General features: G+C 41.2%; 1 protein-coding gene across 1 annotated transcript in view; it reads right to left on the bottom strand.

Moving 5' to 3' along the window:
* Positions 1-17,282, bottom strand: part of KIAA1210 (KIAA1210 ortholog) — a 44,005-nt gene extending 26,723 nt beyond the window's left edge. The window contains exons 1-3 of the mRNA XM_006872126.1: positions 17,255-17,282; positions 7,934-8,102; positions 3,769-3,895 (exon numbers count right to left, since the gene is read on the bottom strand). Coding sequence (XP_006872188.1) covers positions 3,769-3,895; positions 7,934-8,102; positions 17,255-17,282 — 324 coding nt within the window. The remainder of the gene's footprint in view (positions 1-3,768; positions 3,896-7,933; positions 8,103-17,254) is intronic.
* Positions 17,283-18,200: the final 918 nt, after the last annotated feature.

The following is an 18,200-nucleotide window of genomic DNA, read 5'->3' as shown; positions in this document are numbered from 1 at the left end:
GTTCGGAATGTCACTTAATCCATTAAGAATTCTGCCCCGTAAGGGACCCCATCACTGACCAAGTCCAAACTTGCCCCAGCTTCTATGCAGTACTAGGTGTCAGGACCCTTAACTTAAGGCTACCAATTACCCTGCCATTTGAGGTTGTCACCTTTACAGTTAAGGGAAGTTTCCCCCCACAAAGGCCAATCTAATTATTAATAACTAGAGTCTTGTTAACACCAAATTCTATCTTCAGCCTTGTTTCTCAGGAGAGGGAGTAAGGAAACAGACCAAGGGGATGAGGCGTGGGCCCAAGTCACATATTTGGAAACACTTGTCTTGGCTCTCATAGCTTTCCCTGCCCCCTCCTTTATGAGAGGAAACACCGTTAGAACAAATTGCTTTCATTTTCACACACACATATAAGAGTTCATTAAGTTTTGTTTTGTTTTGTTTTTTAAAGGAATATCTCTGCTCTAAGGGTTTATCCTTTGCTGGAACTAAGAGGGAAGGGAGATAGGGAGAAGTCCAGAAAACAGGCTTCCTCTCTTTACGTGTGGTCATGGAGTGACAGAGTAAAGTTGTTGAGGCAAGTAAACATTGGTGATCATGTTTAAAATTGAAGATGGATGTGACTTTTCTTGCTATGGTTCAGGAGCCTTTGAGATCTAGGAACTGTTTTATAACCATAGGATTGCCACCATTAGTGAATGTCTCAGTGTTTTCATCCTCCATCCTTCATGGCTAATGGACTGAGCAAAACTTCCACACAGTGCAAAAACCAGAGCAAGAGATATAGGGTATCAAGCAAACATATTAGATAAAAAGTCCCATTCACCTTTTACCAAATGCAAAGTAATCAGTTCTCCAGAGAAGATGGGTCTCCTCCTTGTGTGGCCCTCCCTTTTATACAGGGATCTTTGGGCACAATCCAACCCATTGGCTGAGAGAGGGAAGAAGGCAGCTGCTGTAAACTGGATTTCTGAATCAGAATGCCAGAAGATTCTGACTGAGCAATAGCTATCTCCCCCAAGTTCAAGATTAGCTACAGGTAAGACACTGTACATGCTGCATTTCATGGAGACTAAATGTGTACCCTCCCTATCAAGGCAGGTACAAAGAAGTTGAGCATCTTAGAGATGGGGTAATAGAAAGATCCTAAGGTTAGAACACTTGGATCAGACTTCCAGTTCAACTACTTATTGCTTGGGTGAGCTTGAGCAGTTTTCTTTAATCTCTTTGAATCTGTTTTATCATCTATAAAATGGGGACAATTATATCCACTTCTTGTGGCTATTAGGATTCGATGTTGTTGTTGTTGTTGTTAAGTGCCATCAAGTTGGTACCAACTCATAGCGATCTTATGCACAGCAGAATGAAACACTGCTCAATCCTGGGCCAACCTCACTATTGTTGCCACACTTGAGCCCATTGATGCTGCCACTTGGCCAATCCATCTCGTTGGGGGTCTTCCTCTTTTTCTCTGACCCTCCACCCTACCAAATGTGATATCTTTCTTCAGTGACTGGTCCCTCCTGACAATATGTCTGAAGTATGAGAGACAAAGTTTGGTCATCCTGGCCTCCAAGGAGCACTCTGGCTCCACTTCTTCCAACACAGATTTGTTGGTTCTTTTGGCAGCCCATGGCACTTTCAATATTCTCCTCCAACACCATAACTCAAAAGCATAAATTCTTATACAGTCTTCCTTATTCACTGTCCAGCTTTCGAATGCATATGAGTATCATTGAAAATACCATGGCTTGGGTCAGGTGCATCTTAGTCTTCAAGCTGACATCTTTGCTCTTCAACACTTTAAAAAGGTCTTGTGCATCAGATTTTCCTAATGTAATACGTCATTTGATTTCTTGACTGCTGTTTCCATGAGTGTTGTTGATCCGAGAAGAATGAAGTCCTTGACAACTTCAATCTTTTCTCTGTTGATAAGAATGTTGTTTATTGGTCCAGTGGTGAGGATTTTTGTTTTCTTTACATTGAGATGCAATTCATACTGAAGGCTGTGCTCTTTCATCTTCATCAGTAAATATTTTAAGTCTTCTTCACTTTCAGCAAGCAAGGTTGTATCATCTGCATATCACAGGTTGTTAACAAGTCTTCCTCCAAACCTGATGCCATGTTTTTCTTCATAGAACCCAGCTTCTCGTATTATTTGCTCAGCATACAAGTTGAATAAGTAATGGGAAAGAATACAACCCTGTTGCACACCTTTCTTAAATTGAAACCATTCAGTGTTCCATTTTCTGTTGGAACAACTGCCTCTTGGTCCAGGTACAGATTCCTCATGAGCAGAATTAAGTTGTTCCAGAATACACATACTTTGCAATGTTGTCCATAGCTTGTCATGATCTACATAATCGAAAGCCTTTGCGTAGTCAATAAAGCACAGGTAAACATCATTCTGATATCCTCTGCTTTCAGCCAAGATCCATCGGACATCTGCAATGATATTCCTTGTTCCACAGCCTCTTCTGAATCCGGCTTGAACCTCTGGAAGCTGTTTCTGCATTATTTTTAGTAAAACTTTAGTTGCATGGGATATCAAAGATATTGTCCAATGATTTCCGCATTCTGTTGGGTCACCTCTTTTTGGGATGGGCACAAATACGGATCTCTTCCAATCAGTCTGCCAGATAGTTGTCTTCCAAATTTCTTGGCAGAGATGAGTGAGTGTCTCCTGTGCTGCCTCCCTTTCTTGAAAGATTTCAATTTTTATTCCATCAATTCCTGGTGCCTTGTTCTTTGCCAATTCCTTCAATGCACCTTGGACTTCTTTCTTCAGTATCACTGGCTCTTGATCATATGCTACCTCTTGAAATGGTTGAACACCAACCATTTCCTTTTGGTACAGTGACTCTGTGTATCCCCTCCATCTTCTTTTGATGCTTTATGCATCATTCAGTGAAAGGGTCTAATATGTAAAATGTCTAGCACAGTACCAGGTGCATAGTAGTTATAACCCCAGGCATATAGTAGGACAAACCCCTATAAATGTAAATTCCTTTCCTTCTTAATCTCACAATTGAGGTCTCTAAGAGCCCCTCCCCCAAGTTTTCTTCTCTGTCATTTTCATAGTTAATAGAAGTGGCAATAGTGCTTTACGTACTCAATAACATTCAATCCTCACACACAACCTGTTGGGGTAGATTTTAATGTTATATCCACTGTAGATGAGGGAAAGAAGGCTCACAGTGGTTAAACAACCAGCCCTGGGGCACACAGCCAATAAGTAGTAGAGCAAGGATTCAGGAACTGATCTGTCTGACTCAGCTGGCCATGTTCTGGACAATTCTACTCTATTACCTCAGTGATCTTGGAGCCTGCAACCCAGATTCCACTTTTGGGCACATACTGGGGCAAAGTTCCAAACATAACTTCAGGCACAGCTCCAGATACATCACTAAACTCACTTCTAAGCAGAGTTCTGGAAACACAAGCTTTCAGTAGAAGACAGAAAACAACTTGGGGGTTGGGATTTCTGCACTTTAATAGTGGAACGCAACTGCCCAAATAGTTACAGCATACTTTGGATGTGCTGAGAGAAATGTATAGTGATAATACTGGCCAACACTTATTGAGTACTCCCTGTATGCCAGGCACTAGGTAAGTAGATTGCATTCTCTCATTCAGTGCTTACAATAGCTCTGTGGGGGTAGAATCCGCTTAGAATCAGGGCCAGGTTGCTCCCTCCATCTTTTGGCAGGTAGGAAGAAGAAATGGACATGGAGTATAGCCCAATTAGGTACCGACGCTTGAGTCTGACATTACCTGCCGAGTTCTGCCTCTCTGGACATCTGGAGAGGAGCTCTTCTTACTTGCTGATCTTTCACGTTCCGGCTCCAACATGAAGATGCTTTCATGGGATAAGGCTTTGGTCCCCATGTTGCTCTTGGACCTGGACAAGAAGGAAAGATGTAAGAACAGTTCAAGGAACATAGGAACCAAAGGCACACATATATTCATATTATGGTGTTTGTGTGCACTGAGTTGGTTCCAGCTCAATAAAAGCATAAGGTTTCCAAGGCTGTAAATCTTTACAGGAGCAGAAAGTCTCATTTTTTTTCCAGTGGAGTGGCTGGCGGATTTGAACTGCTGACTTTGCATTTAGCAAACCAACACATAATCCACTACACTATATGTATGCCTCAGAAGGAGGGCAGGGATGTACATATGCCAGCACAGAAGAATGCCCATGAGATTGAAATGAGAAATAAAAAGAATAGGATGGTTTTGTTAACATATATACATATATTACATACATAAATGCTTATGTTTATATGATAAAGCCTGTAAGATTATGCACCAAATTGTTTGTGGCAGTTACCTGTGTGCAGTGACACTAAGGACAGAAAGGGAATTTTATGTACTTGTGTATAATTTTTATTATGTTTTAAACAATGAGCACATCTTTTTTTTTTTTTTTAGATAGCTTTATCAAGATAGAATTCACATACCATGCTGTTCACACATTTCAAGTATAAAATCCAATGGTGACAAACCAGGGGAATGGAAGGGAAAGTCCCATGTCTTGCAATTGTTATGGTAAGAGTCATAAAAGATCTTTCACATTCAGATTTCTCCCTGGTGTTTTTGTTTTGATTTTATTTGAAATATCAAAGATCTGCACAGATGCTATAGACGTTCATCTACAAAGTCTTTTCCTTTTTTGCAAGGAGCTCTGCGCTACGTCTGTCCTGCTTTCAAAGTTAGCCCTCCCGGCTTGTAAAATCAGTAAATACTGATTGGGAATAGAGCCAGGTTGATGACAATTATGTATTAAGACAAATCAGGGCAAAGTTAGAAATAAACGAAAGGCTATATTTGCAAAAGACTCCTTTGGATATGTGTGGATATGTTTTACTTTTCAAAAATTTTAGCCATATAAAGACATCACAAGAAGAAAAATAAACACAGATCCAAATCCCTTATCAATATAGATGGTCTTCAACAAAATACTAGTAAACAAAGCTAGTGATAAAGACTTGTACACTATAATCAAATAGGTTTAACGTACATGTGCAACATTAATTTAACATAAAAATAAATTAATATGCTATGCCTTGCCAATAGAATAAACAACAACAACAAAAATACGTGATTATTTTGATAGGTGCAGTAAAACATCTAATAAAAATCCAACACTGTTTCATGCCCAATAAACTCAACAAACTTAGACTAGAAGGGAATTTCTCAACCTAATAAAGGGCATTTATGAAAAACCCACAGCTAACAACATATTCCCACCACTTGTCTGTCAGTTTGTCGTACTGTCGTGACATGTGTGTTGCTGTGATTCTGGAAGCTATGCCATGATTAAATACCAGCAGGGTCACTCATGGTGGACAGGTTTCAATTGAGCTTCCAGATGAAGACAGACTTGGAGGAAGGAGAAGTGGGCTACTTCTGAAGGTTTAGTCACTGAAAACCTAATAAATAGCAGTATAACACTATCAGATAGCACCAGAATATTGAATACTGAAACACGATGAATAGTACCAGGAAACTGTCAGATATAGTGCCAGAAGATGAGCCCCTCAGTTTGGAAGGCACTCAAAATAAGACTGGGGAAGAGCTGCCTCCTCAAAGTAGAGCTGATCTTAATGCTGTAAAGTTTTCAGGACCTTCATTTGCTGATGGGGCACAACTCAAAATGTGGAGTAACAGTTACAAACACCCATTAATATCAAAATATGGAATGTATGCAGCATTAATCTAGGAAAACTGGAAGTTGTCAAAAATGAAATGAAACGCATAAAGGGCAATATCCTAGGCATTAATGAGCTGAAATGGACTGATACTGTCCATTTTGAATCTGTTAATTACATGGTTTACTATGCCAGGAATGACAAACTCAAGAGGAATGGCATCACATTCATCAAGAAGAACATTTCAAGATCTATCTCAAGTATAATGTGGTCTGTGATAGGATAATATCTATATGCCTACAAGGAAGACCAAGGAGCCATGGTAGCATAGTGGATTATGAGCTGGGCTGCTGACTGCAAGGTCGGCTGTTCAAATCTACCAGTCACTCCAAGGGAGAAAGATGAGGCTTTCTGCTCCTGTAAATATTTACAGCCTTAGAAATCCTATAAACAGTCATTATGAGTTGGAAATGAATCAGTGTCACACAACCACCACCACAAGGAAGACCTTTTTTAAACAACATAACACAGAAATCCAATTGACTAAGTCTGTGGGAATATATGGTGGAAAAGCTCCATATCATCAACTAAAACCAGGCCAGGGTTGACTGTGGAACAGACCATCAATTGCTCATATGCAAGTTCAGGCTGAAGCTGAAGAAAAATTTTATAAGTCCACAGGAGTCAAATATGACCTTGACCATATACCACCTGAATTTAGAGATCATCTCAAGAGCAGATTTTATGCATTAGACACTAATAACTGAAGACCCAAAGAGTTGTGGGATGACATCAAGAATATCATACAGGAAGAAAGCAAAAGGTCATTAAGAAGACAAGAAAGAAGGAGAAGACCAAAATAGATGTCAGAAAAGATTCTGAAACTTGCTCGTCAGCATAGCGATGCTAAAGTAAATGGAGAGACAGAAGCTAGTCACAAAAAAACCCCTCACATACTTATGATTTACAGCTATAAATCAATGGTCTATAATAGTATAATTTGTAGGATATGAAACAAGCCCTGCTGTCCAAAATCATCTCCCTAACATACAAGATGATCTGAAACTCCCAGCATTTGATGCACTCATTAAGGCCTTACTTAAGGCGACATATAGGATAGCTGTTAGGTCACTATCCTATAGGAAGTGAAACATATTAAGCTAATTGTCCCATTACCAACAAGCAACGTTTTCAGGGAATGGAAAACAACACAAGGGAAAGAAACACAGGTTGAGTTCTGTGGAAGTCCAGGTAAATCTGGAATTTAAGGCCAGGGGAGCAGGTCCAAGTCATCTGCAGAGGAATCCAATTGACCCAGGGACAGATGGGAGTACTAGGTGTCTAGATGAAAGGGAACAAGAAGATGTGGCAATTGGGGTGGCAGTGGTAGCCAGTCCCTGGAGAAGGACATCATGTTTGGTAAAGTGGAGTATCAGCAAAAAAGACAGAGATCCCCAATGAGGTGGATTGACACAGTGACAGCAACAATGGGCTCAAGTGTAACAATTGTGAGAATGGTGCAGGATTGGGCGGTGTTTCCTTCTGCTGTACATAGAGATGCTATGAGTCAGCACTGACTTGACGGCACCTAACAACGATAGCAAGTGGTAGCTGAAAAACGGTCTTCCCCATACTTTCCCTGACCAGTTACAGCACTCCCCCTGTCTCCTGAATTAAAAAGGGAAAGGGAATTGTGTTGTTTATTGATTTGCTTGCTTACTTGTTTATATTTATAGCAACACCATGATTTCATGCTTATGCATCAACCCAGCTAGATGGTTTCACTATCTGAAACTTTAATTACATTGTTCTGAGAAATGGCTCCCCTCACCCAGTAAATCACTGCTCTGCAGTTTAGGAGCACCTAGCAAGTAAACTAGACCAAGCCTCCTAAATGATGGAGGTCAGTCTTACTCTATGAACCAGAGGCCACCTGCTCCTTACAAGTGGTCGGCCCACATCTCAAGTTATGTTTGCTGTGATTGGGAAAGGTTTTCCTGATCTATCTGCATCCTTTCCCCACCCCCAGTGCTCCCAGAGAATGGGGTGTGCATTTGCCCTGCTCCAGTCTACTCAGCTGTGCAACCCAGACGACAAGTTTGCACATGGGCATAGAGAAAGAGCCCTTTGCGTTGCCACTCTCTGCTGACCTGGTCCCCCAGGAAGGGAGGCCAAAAGTCCCCAGAACCAAAGGCTTATCAGTGATTTAGCTGCCCAAAGGGGACCTATATCTAGCTACCTGCCCTTTGCCTTGTCCCTATCCCCTTCCACCCTACCTGACAGCTTACCTGATCTCAGGTAGTTGATCAGCTGGAATTGGCTTCAGAGAAGAGATGTCAATATTCCCACTGGACAGGCTTGGTGTTAGCCACCCCCCTCCCTGAGGGTCCTCAGGCTCCTTTCTCTTCTTTTTGCCAAAGAAGCTTTTGAAGGCTTTAAACTTGGATTTCTTCTTTCCTGGAAGTTAGAAATAGAAGTGAGGCAGTGCGTGATGGTGGAAGCCAAGAAAAGTGAGGACATAGGGTCTTCATGACAGGGACAAGGACTGTGATCCTAAGGGCTTTGCAGATCTTGTCCCCTCTCCCTGGCAACGCCGATAGCACCATTCAATTGGTTTGTCTCTCTCTTAATAGTTCAGTTATAAAACACGTGAGTCGCTGGCAAAAGCAGAAGCCCTGGCCACAGCTTGTGGTCTCTGGGCAGTCTCAATTCACCATATATTTACCTCTCACTCGCATTATTAACAGCCACCTCTTTCCTGGTCCTGGGAAATTGATTCCTATACAGCAATTATTTATACACATTTTGTAACCCCGCTAACACCATTCCAGTGGCAGGGGTCATCACAATCCAGTGGGAGAGCCAAGCTTCTTTCTACCTGTGGAAACCCTTCCAGGACCCTTGGAAATTCAAGTGAGAGTTGATACACGTTCAAAGGATGCACACCTAAAGAGTGAGTGGAATTGGCTGGTGCAAGCAGGGAAGACTTCCTTGAGACAAGAGTTCATAAGCAAGGGAGAGGGCTGGGAATTGGCAAGAAGAAGGAGCTGCCTAGGCAAAGAAGTTGCCCATGTGAAATGCATGACAAAATAAAATACTAAGTCATTTTGCAAGAGGTGTGTGTGCGCGTGTGTGTGCATGGTGTGTGGTCTCAATTATTGCCAATTGGTTTGGATTATATATAAGGCTGCTGCCCTCGTCACATGCAGATAATTGAATGTTTGCTCTGTTTGCAATAACTACCAGGGCATCAGTGGGGACTATGAAGTTTAAATGCTCTGCAGGCTGTGTCTGGGCTGCCTTTAGTTTCCTAATGAGCACATACGTCTTTAACAGTTGCTCTGGAGGAGAGGGGAGTTTGTATCTCATTCTTTTCAGGGAAGGAATTTGCTCTTATTGTTCTCATATGCAATAATTTTACCAACTTGAATGTCTCATTTCAACCCCTAACAGCCTGGATTCCAGAAAGCTTCTGGTAGGCACAGCATGCAGTACTGGCCATGAAGGGCCCAGCCCAGGGCATTGCCAATGGGGCCATCCTTCTGGAAGGCTTAGAGGTGGCCTAGAAGGCACCATCTGAGAGTCAGAAAACTCTGTAATCCTAGTGTGTTCAGAGCGCTTTTCATTAGGGTTGTTGTTGGGAAAGGGAATCTGCCATCCAGTCAATTTGGGAAATACTGGGTTAGACAAAATCCAACGGTTTGTTGTGCAATAAGACTTTGCTGAAACTTCAACAGGCTTATGTGTATGGTGACGCTCCAAGAAACTGGGCAACAATATTACCTCCCCAAAACATGTAGGCAGAATAGCTGGCAAAACACACTTGGAAAATTCTAAACTAGGCTTTCTTCTAGCTCTGAAATTCTGTGACCAATCCGTGTACTGATTAGTCCTGCACTTGGCCATTAGAAAAGTCCCTAAAGGGCAAGACTCAGCCTTCTACCACTCATCACTATTCACACGTCACTACAATTCACACTTCTCTATTTTCTCTGAACGTCTCAAACTTGACTCTTGGCACCATTAAGTGAGGCCATGGAAATGGCACAACTTCTGTATACTCTCTCCACTTAGTTGTTCATTCAGCAAGTATGTATTAAAATCAAGCGCTTATGAGAGTCTGGATATCATGGAGAAATGAGCAAGATATAGTCACAATGTCTTAGTTTCTGTCCTCTTTCAAGACTGTGGATCCTTTTTAGAAGTCCCTTTAGCACAGTAAGTCAACACAGTAAAGTGGGTCGCAAATAGCACTCCAAGAGACACCTGAGTCCACTGAGGCGTACACAATACCCAAGTAACATCACTTCCCTTGAATGGTGACCACTGGGCAAAGGCATTCTTGAGCATCTTATAATTTGAACACTGGTCCTTATAGGGGTTGATGTGAGTTGTAAAAAGCATCGATGAACAGCTTAGTAGAACATCCAGCATGTAGTTATGCTCAATAAATATGAGCTGTTAGTGCTGCTGCTGGTGGTTATGTGCCATGGAGTCGGTTCCAACTCACAGCAATCCTGTATAGGATTTCCGAGGCTGTAAATCTTTATGGGAGCAGAAAGCCTCATCTTTCTCCCACGGAGAGGCTGGTAGATTCGAACTGCTGACCTTGTGTTTAGCAGCCCAAGTATCCCACTACACTCCCAGAACTTATGAGGTATTATTAAGGAGTTGATAATGACTTATTTATTAGGGTCAGCTTCAATTCCATCTGTGTTCACTAGAAGTAGTCCAATGCCTAAACTTCATAATGAACTCTAAAATATGCAGGATAAGAAAAAGAACCCAGCATGGGGTGGGGCAACAAAAGAAATCACTTAAGTCATTTCAGTTTGGGATGACTTGGGGACTGTCTTATGTATTAGGATGTCTCTATATATTAGGAGCCCTGGTGGCACAGTGAGATAAGCACTGGGTTGCCATCCAAAAGGTTGTGGTTCAAATCCACCAGCTGCTGCAAGAGAGACCTTTGAGGCTGTCTGCTTCTGTAAAGATTTAACCTTGCAAACCTTAAGGACCAGTCCTACTCTGTACTATAGGGTCTCAATGAGTCAGAATCAAATTGATGGCAGCAAGTTTGAGTGAAGATGTGTGTATATATAGGACCACCAAAAATTCAAAGCCCATTGCCATCGAGTCAAATCTGAATCACAGGGAACCTATATAGGGTTTCCGAAACTATCTTTATGTGAGCAGACAGTCTCATCTTTCTCCCTTGGAGTAACTGGTGGGTTTGAACTGCCGATCTTGCTAACCATAACCCAATACCTAACCCACAGTGCCATCAGAGTCCTTGTAAAAGATTACAGGCATGCCAAATTTGGCAATTAAATCTAATGCTAGAAAGAACAACAACAACAACAACAAAGAAAATACCACAGGAAACATATGTTTCCCCAAGTTCTCATCTTTGATTTTTGTCTGAGAAATTAATTTAAAAATTTCATGACAATAAATTTAAACTCCATTTGTGACACAGTCTATGCATTTGTTGTTGCTGTTGAGTGCTGTCGAGTCCGCTCCTACTCATAGGGACCCTGTATAGGGTTTCCAAGGAGCAGCTGGTGAGTTTGAACTGACAACTTTTGTGGTTCAAACCGACCTTGAGGTCGAGTGCTTACTCTATGGTCCCACATCAAGACTCCAGTCTATGCATACTTCATGGTATAAAAACACTTCTAATAAACTCTCCAGGGAGCGTTGTGACCCTGTAAGATAAGCACTGGACTTCAGCAGTTCAAGTCCACCAGTCGCTCCTCAGGATAAAGATAAGACTTTCTGCTCTCACAAAGATTTATAGCCTCGGAAACCCTATGTTGTTGTTGTTATGTGCCGTCGAGTCGATTCCGACCCATAGCGACCCTGTTTAGGGTTTCCGAGGCTGTAAATCTTTACAGGAGCAGAAAGCTTCATTTTTCTCCCGTGGAACAGCTGGTAGTTTTGCACTGCTGACCTTGAGGTTTGCAGCCTGATTCATAACCACTATGAGTCAGAACCGACTCCATGGCACTTAACAACAACAATAAAGTCTCCAGGCTATAAAGCACAATTTACCAGCAACTTTATTCATTCATAGTTGCCAATGTTGTTGTTGTTGTTAAGTGCAGTTGAATCCATTCCGACTCTAGCGACCCTGTAAAGGGTTTCCAAGGAGTCGCTGGTGAGTTTGAACCGCTGACCTTACAGTTTAAACCCACCTTGCGGTCCAGTGCTTTATCCTACAGAGCTGTTGCCAATAGCTGGAAGCAATTCAGGATGTTCTTCAGTAGATAAATGAATAAACCAACTGTGGTATTCTTCAGTGGTAAAAAGGTAATGAGCTATCAAGCCATAAGAAGACAAGAAGGAACCTTAAACGCATACTGGTATGTGAAAGAACTGAAGCCCTGGTGGTGTAATTGTTAAGCGCTGGGTCAGTATTTTGAAGCCCCTAGAAAAAATGCCTGCTGATCTGCTCCCGGAAAGATTAACGCCTAGGAAACCCTATGGGGGTACTTCTACACTGCCATAGAGGGTCTTTATGAGTCAGAATCCACTTGGTAGCACACAGCAAATGAAAGCAGCCAGTCTGGAAAAGTTCCATATTATATGATTCCAACGATATGGCATTCTTGAAAAGGCAAAACTATACAGGCAATGAAAAGATCAGTGATTTCCAGGGGCTCAGGGGGAGGAGGGGCGGATGAAGAGATGGAGCACAGAGCAGTGAAAAGATTTTGCATACTCTGATAGTGGACACATGACATTCGGCATTTATTCAAACCCACAAACACAAAGAGTAAATGCTACTGCAAACTATAGAATTCAATTACTAATAATATATTACTATCGATCCATCAATTGTAATAAACTTACCACATGCAAGACGTTACTAATAGGAGAAACCGTATTATGGGAAGAGGGTCCATGGAAATTCACAGTACTTTCTGGGCAATTTTTCTGTAAAACTTAAACTTCTCTAACAAATAAAGCATATTAACCCACAGCTGTCAAGTCAATTCCAACTCATAGCGACCCAATAGAACAGAGTAGAATTACTCCTAGATTCTCTGAGGCTATAAATCTTTACAGAAGCAGATAGCCTCTTCTTCCTCCCATGGAGCAGCTAGTGGGTTTGAACTGATGAATTTTTGGATTGAGCTCCACATTTAACCCACTACACCACTTGTTGTTAGGTGCTGTTAAGGTGGTTCCAAATTCATAGCGATCCTATGTACAACAGAACGAAACACTGCCTGGTTCTGTGTCATCGTCACAGTTGCTGCTACACTTGAGCCTATCGTTGCTGCCACTGTACTAATTCACCTTGTTGTTGGTCTCTTGTTTTGCTGCTCCTCCACTTCATCAAGCATGATGTTCTTCTCCAGGGATTGGTCCCTCCTGACGATATGCCCAAAGTATGAGAGAAGAAGCTCGGCCTTCTTGTCTTCTAAGGAGCATTCTGGCTATACTTCTTTCAACACAGACTTTTTGGTTCTTCTCCAACAGCATAACCCAATGCATCAATTCTTCTATGGTCTTCTTTATTCACTGTCCAAATTTCACATGCATATGAAGATACGGAAAATACCATGGCTTGGATCAGGTGCATTTTAGTCCTCAAACTGACAACTTTGCTCTTCAGCACTTTAAAGAGGTTATATGCAGCCGATATGCCTAACGCAATGCGTCATTTGACTTCTTGACAACTGCTTCCGTGAGCATTGATGGTGGATCCAAGCAAAATGAAGTCTTTACTTCAATGTTTACTCCATTTATCATGAAATTATTTATTGATCGAATGGGGAGGATTTTAGTTTTCTTTACATTGAGGTGCAACAATGTGGTCTTTGATCTTCATCAGTAAGTGTTTTAAGTCCTCTTCACTTTCTTTACATTGAGGTGAACATATGGTCTTTGGTCTTCATCAGTACATATTTTAAGTCCTCTTCACTTTCAGCAACCAAGGCTGTATCATCTGCTTCTCCCAGATTGTTAATGAGTCTGTCCCCAATCCTGATGCCATGTTCTTCTTCATATAATCCAGTTTCTCAGATTATTTGTTCAGCACATGGATTGAATAAGAATGGTGAAAGAATACAACCCTGGCACACACCTTTCCTGATTTTAAACCATTCAGTGTCCCCTTGTTCTGTCTGAACAACTAACTGTCTCTTGGTCTATGAACAGGTTCCTCATGAGGACAATTAAGTGTTCTGGAATACTCATTCTCTGCAATGTTGTCCACAGCTTGTCGTGATCTACACAGTCTAAAGCCTTTACAGTCAATAAAGTATCTTTCCGGTATTCTTTGTTTTCAGCCAAGATCCATCTGACATCAGTGATGCTATCCCTCATTCCACGTCCTTGCCTCAGTCTGGCTTGAACCTCTGGTAGCTCCCTGTCAATGTACTCTTGCAGTGTTTTAAAACTATCTTTAGCAAAATATTACTTGCTTGTGATATTAATGATATTTTCCAATGATTTCCACTTTCTGTTGAGTCACCTCTCTTTGTAATGGGCATAAATATGGATCTCTTTCAATCAGTTGGCCAGGTAGCTGTCTTTTCTTGGCATAGATGATTGAGTGCCTCCAGTGCTGCATCAGTTTAATGAAAACTTCATTTTGTATTCCATCAATTCACAGAGCCTTGCTCTTTGCCAATGCCTTCAGTGCACATTGGACTTCATCTTTCAGTACCATTGGCTCTTCATCATATGCAACCTCTTGAAATGGTTGAACACCGACCATTTCTTTTTGGTACAGTGACTCTGTGTATTCCTTCCATCTTCTTTTGATGCTTTCTGCATCATTCAATCATTTTCCCATAGAATCCTTCAGTATTTCAAGTTGAGGCTTGAATTTTTCCCTCAGTTTTCTCAGCTTGAGAAATACTGAGCGTGTTCTTCCTTTTTGGTTTTCTAACTCCAAATCTTTACACATTTCATTATAATATTTGACTATGTCTTCTTGAGCTGACCTTTGAAAATTTCTGTTCAGCTCCTTTGCCTCCTCATTTCTTCCATTTGCTTTAGCATCTCTATGTTGTAGAGCAAGTTTCAGAGTCGCTTCTGACTTTCATTTGGGCTTCTCATTCTTCTTTGTCTTCTTAATGACCTTTGACTTTCTTCCTGTGTGACATTTTTGATGTCATTCCTCAGTTCTTCTGGTTTTTGGTCATTAGTGTCTAATGCATCAAATCTGTTCTTGAGATGATTTCAAAATTCCGGTGGGATATGGTCAATGTCATATCAATCAATTTTCTTCAGCTTCAGGGTGAACTTGCCCATGAGCCACAGTCTGCCCCTGCCCTTATTTTGGCTGAATAGTCCATTTGATTTCTGTGTATTCCATCTGGTGAAGTCCATGTGTCTTCTATGTTGGTTAAAAAAGATATTTGCAATGAAAAAGTCATTGGTCTTACAAAATTCTATCAGGTGGTCTCCAGCATCATTTCTATTACCAAGACCATATTTTCTATCTACTGATCCATCCTCTTTGTTTCCAACCTTTGCATTACAATCACCAGTAACAATCAATACATCTTGATCACATGTTTGATCAATTTCAGACTGAAGGTAGTAGAATTTTCCATCTCCATCATCACTGGCTTTAGTGGTCAGTACATAAATTTGAAAAATAGTGCTATTAACTGGTCTTCCTTGTAGGCATATGGACACAATGCCTTTAAATGTTTTAAATAAAGTAGAAAACTTAATTTTCCAGAGCCATTGTATGAACATACAACATTATGCATTAACATATTTTTTTTTAGGTTCTTAAATGAACAAACAGTCCTGATGTTGCAATGTAGAATAAGTACTGGACTTGTTGTTGTTGTTAAGTGCCATCGAGTCAGTTCCAACCCATAGCAACCCCTACATAGGGTTTCCGAGGAGCAGCTGGTGAACTTGAAATGCCTACCTTGCAGTTCAAACAGCTTTGCAGTCTGGCGCATTAACCCACAGCGCCACACCAGAACTCTGCTAACCACAAATCTGGCAGTTCAAACTCAGCAACCGCTCTTCGGAAACCCTATATAAGGTTGCTATGAGTCAGAACCAACTCCAGGACACTTAACAACAACAAATGAGCAAAATGACTAGTGTTTATAGAAACCCTGGTAGCTGGGCTGCAAACTGCAAGGTCAGTAATTCAAATCTACCTGCTGCTCCCACAAAATTTACAGCCTCAGAAACCCTATACATGGTCTTTATGAGTTAGAACCGAATTGTTGTTGTTGTTGTTGTTAAGTGCCGTCGAGTCGGTTCCGACCCATAGCGACCCTGTACAGGGTTTCCGAGGGTGTAAATCTTTACGGGAGTAGAAAGCCTCATCTTTCTCCCGCGGAGCGGCTGGTAGTTTCGAACCGCTGACCTTAAGGTTCGCAGCCCGATTCGTAACCACTACGCTACCAGAGCTCCTTTAGAACCGAATTAGCGGCATACAACTGCCACCACCACAGAACCGTAACAGAGGCCAGAAATGAAGTATTTCTATATTTGCATTTCCACCAATATACCCATTCTTTGCTGAATGGAAACTATTTGCCCAGGAAGATTCAAAATGCCTATGCAATATACATCTTCTTTCTACCATGGGCAGCAGGAGGAAAAGACTGTTTCGTTCTTCCCTGTGGTGGTACTGCGGCTTTGCTGATTAGTTGGGGGAGGGGGGGTACCAAGAAATGGTAACTCCCCAAACATGGTGGTTGGTGACTCATTAGTTTAGGGCAGTTACACGAATGCTGGAAATAGTCTTGGTGAGCAATTTGTTGCCACATGTACAATGTGAGCTGCAAGAGTGTACGTTTCCAGCCTACTTTGGCTTAGGAAACCCCTCACCACTCCCAACTACATCAGAGCTCCTTCTATACTCAGGACCACTGGTCTCAGCCCTGGGAGAAAGATACAAAACTGGATACAATGCTACTTTTGAATTCTAATAGATGGTTGCCATGTATCCAAGCTTTCTTTTTTAAGGGGGGATACCTTTATATTGCCAGCAGCTGAACGTTGCAGATGCTGGTTTTCAAAAGACCTAGGCAGCAGGTATGGGTCAAAACCCACATTTGTATCCACCAATGTTTATGCAGGTCACCTGTACATTTGGCATTTGGCCATTTATGCCCTACAATGTCTATCTGAGAAATGACAGCTTTCTGAACTTCTCCTATAACAAACCCATTGATCTCCCCTATCAAGGCCAAGGGCTATGCATTCCTAAACAGCAAGCAGCTTTCAACATCCTCATCCAATGAGGGCCTGAATTGTATCACATGCCAGAAAACAGCCTATTGGAAGTAGAGTTTGCTCCCAAAGAAGAAAACACTGCTAAGTCTAAGAAAGAAGTAATTGCTTTTGGGTTGTATATTTTCTTACCCACCATGTACACAGGCAACCCACCTGGATTGAACTTAGTGAGCCTTAACAAATTCATCTCAAAATGATGAGCTTATTTGCTTGCATTACTGCTTGAAAAGAAAACATTTCTGCGTAGTCTTTCTTCCTTTCAGCCTCTCAATAGTGACCTTATTCTCTGTAGTATTGACTAGTTCCACAAATGTACTCAAATGACTGGCTCTCTAGAAAAAAAAAGTCATGAGGACAGAGAAAATACATTTCCTTACCTGCACTCTTCATCAGGATGCTCTGCATTGCCAACTTCTTTTGTAGGCATGACTAGCTCATACCCAGAAAGATAGGTGACTTGGCTTGGTAATTAGGCCTTCCTTAATGGGGAGGTCTTTCATTCATTTACTCATTCATTTCTTAAATATGTTTGGGGGCTTAATCACTCTCTGTAAGATCTGATATTCATTGATGATACAGAGATGGAGAGGATCCAAGTCCTACCCTCAATGATCAATGCACCATGATCATCATCTCCCGCTTGACGTAATCAATGAAATCAAGCCACCAGAAAGCTACAAGGAGGTTCTCCTTTTCTCTGTCATTCCAGACCAAGTCCCCTGCACCATACACAATTAAAGAAAACTCTGCCCCACATAAAAGATCAACTCATTGAACTGTGAAATTCAATTCTGTCATTAAAGTCAATGTCTCGATTTATGTTTAGAGTTCCTCTTTTTGTGTGTGTCAATAAAGTTTATCTTTGTTCAGTAACTTCTGCATCCTTTTCTATTATTCTGCCCATGGCCACTTATCGCTTACTGGTGGGATCACAATTTAGGCAATAGATACACATCTGAATAAATTTTTCCCAAATGAATTTTTATAAATGGAATCCTAATTAACAGAAGCATGTGGTGGCATCTTTTGTTTCTATTACACTTTTACACTGCAAATTGCAAACATATCTGTTGGTTAATCTAGATTTCTATCTACAGTTAACCGCAGTTGGATCTATGACTTTTTTTTTCTGATTAAGCAGAACTCTCTCTATTGCCTTAATAAAGTAGGATCTGGTAGTCATCCCAAGAGAACACTGTAGGGGCTCAGATAACACTCTCAACTATCAAAATTGGAGATGTAAAAGAAAAGGTTAAAAGATTGTGGACACCTAAATGTAAAATTTAAAAATTATAACTATAAAAATTATCAATAAAAAAATAG

Source organism: Chrysochloris asiatica, unplaced genomic scaffold, assembly GCF_000296735.1.
Source record: "Chrysochloris asiatica unplaced genomic scaffold, ChrAsi1.0 scaffold00183, whole genome shotgun sequence".
Taxonomy (NCBI): domain Eukaryota; kingdom Metazoa; phylum Chordata; class Mammalia; order Afrosoricida; family Chrysochloridae; genus Chrysochloris; species Chrysochloris asiatica.
The sequence above is the reverse complement of the archived record's forward strand: the minus strand, read 5'-3'. Positions and strand labels throughout refer to the sequence as shown.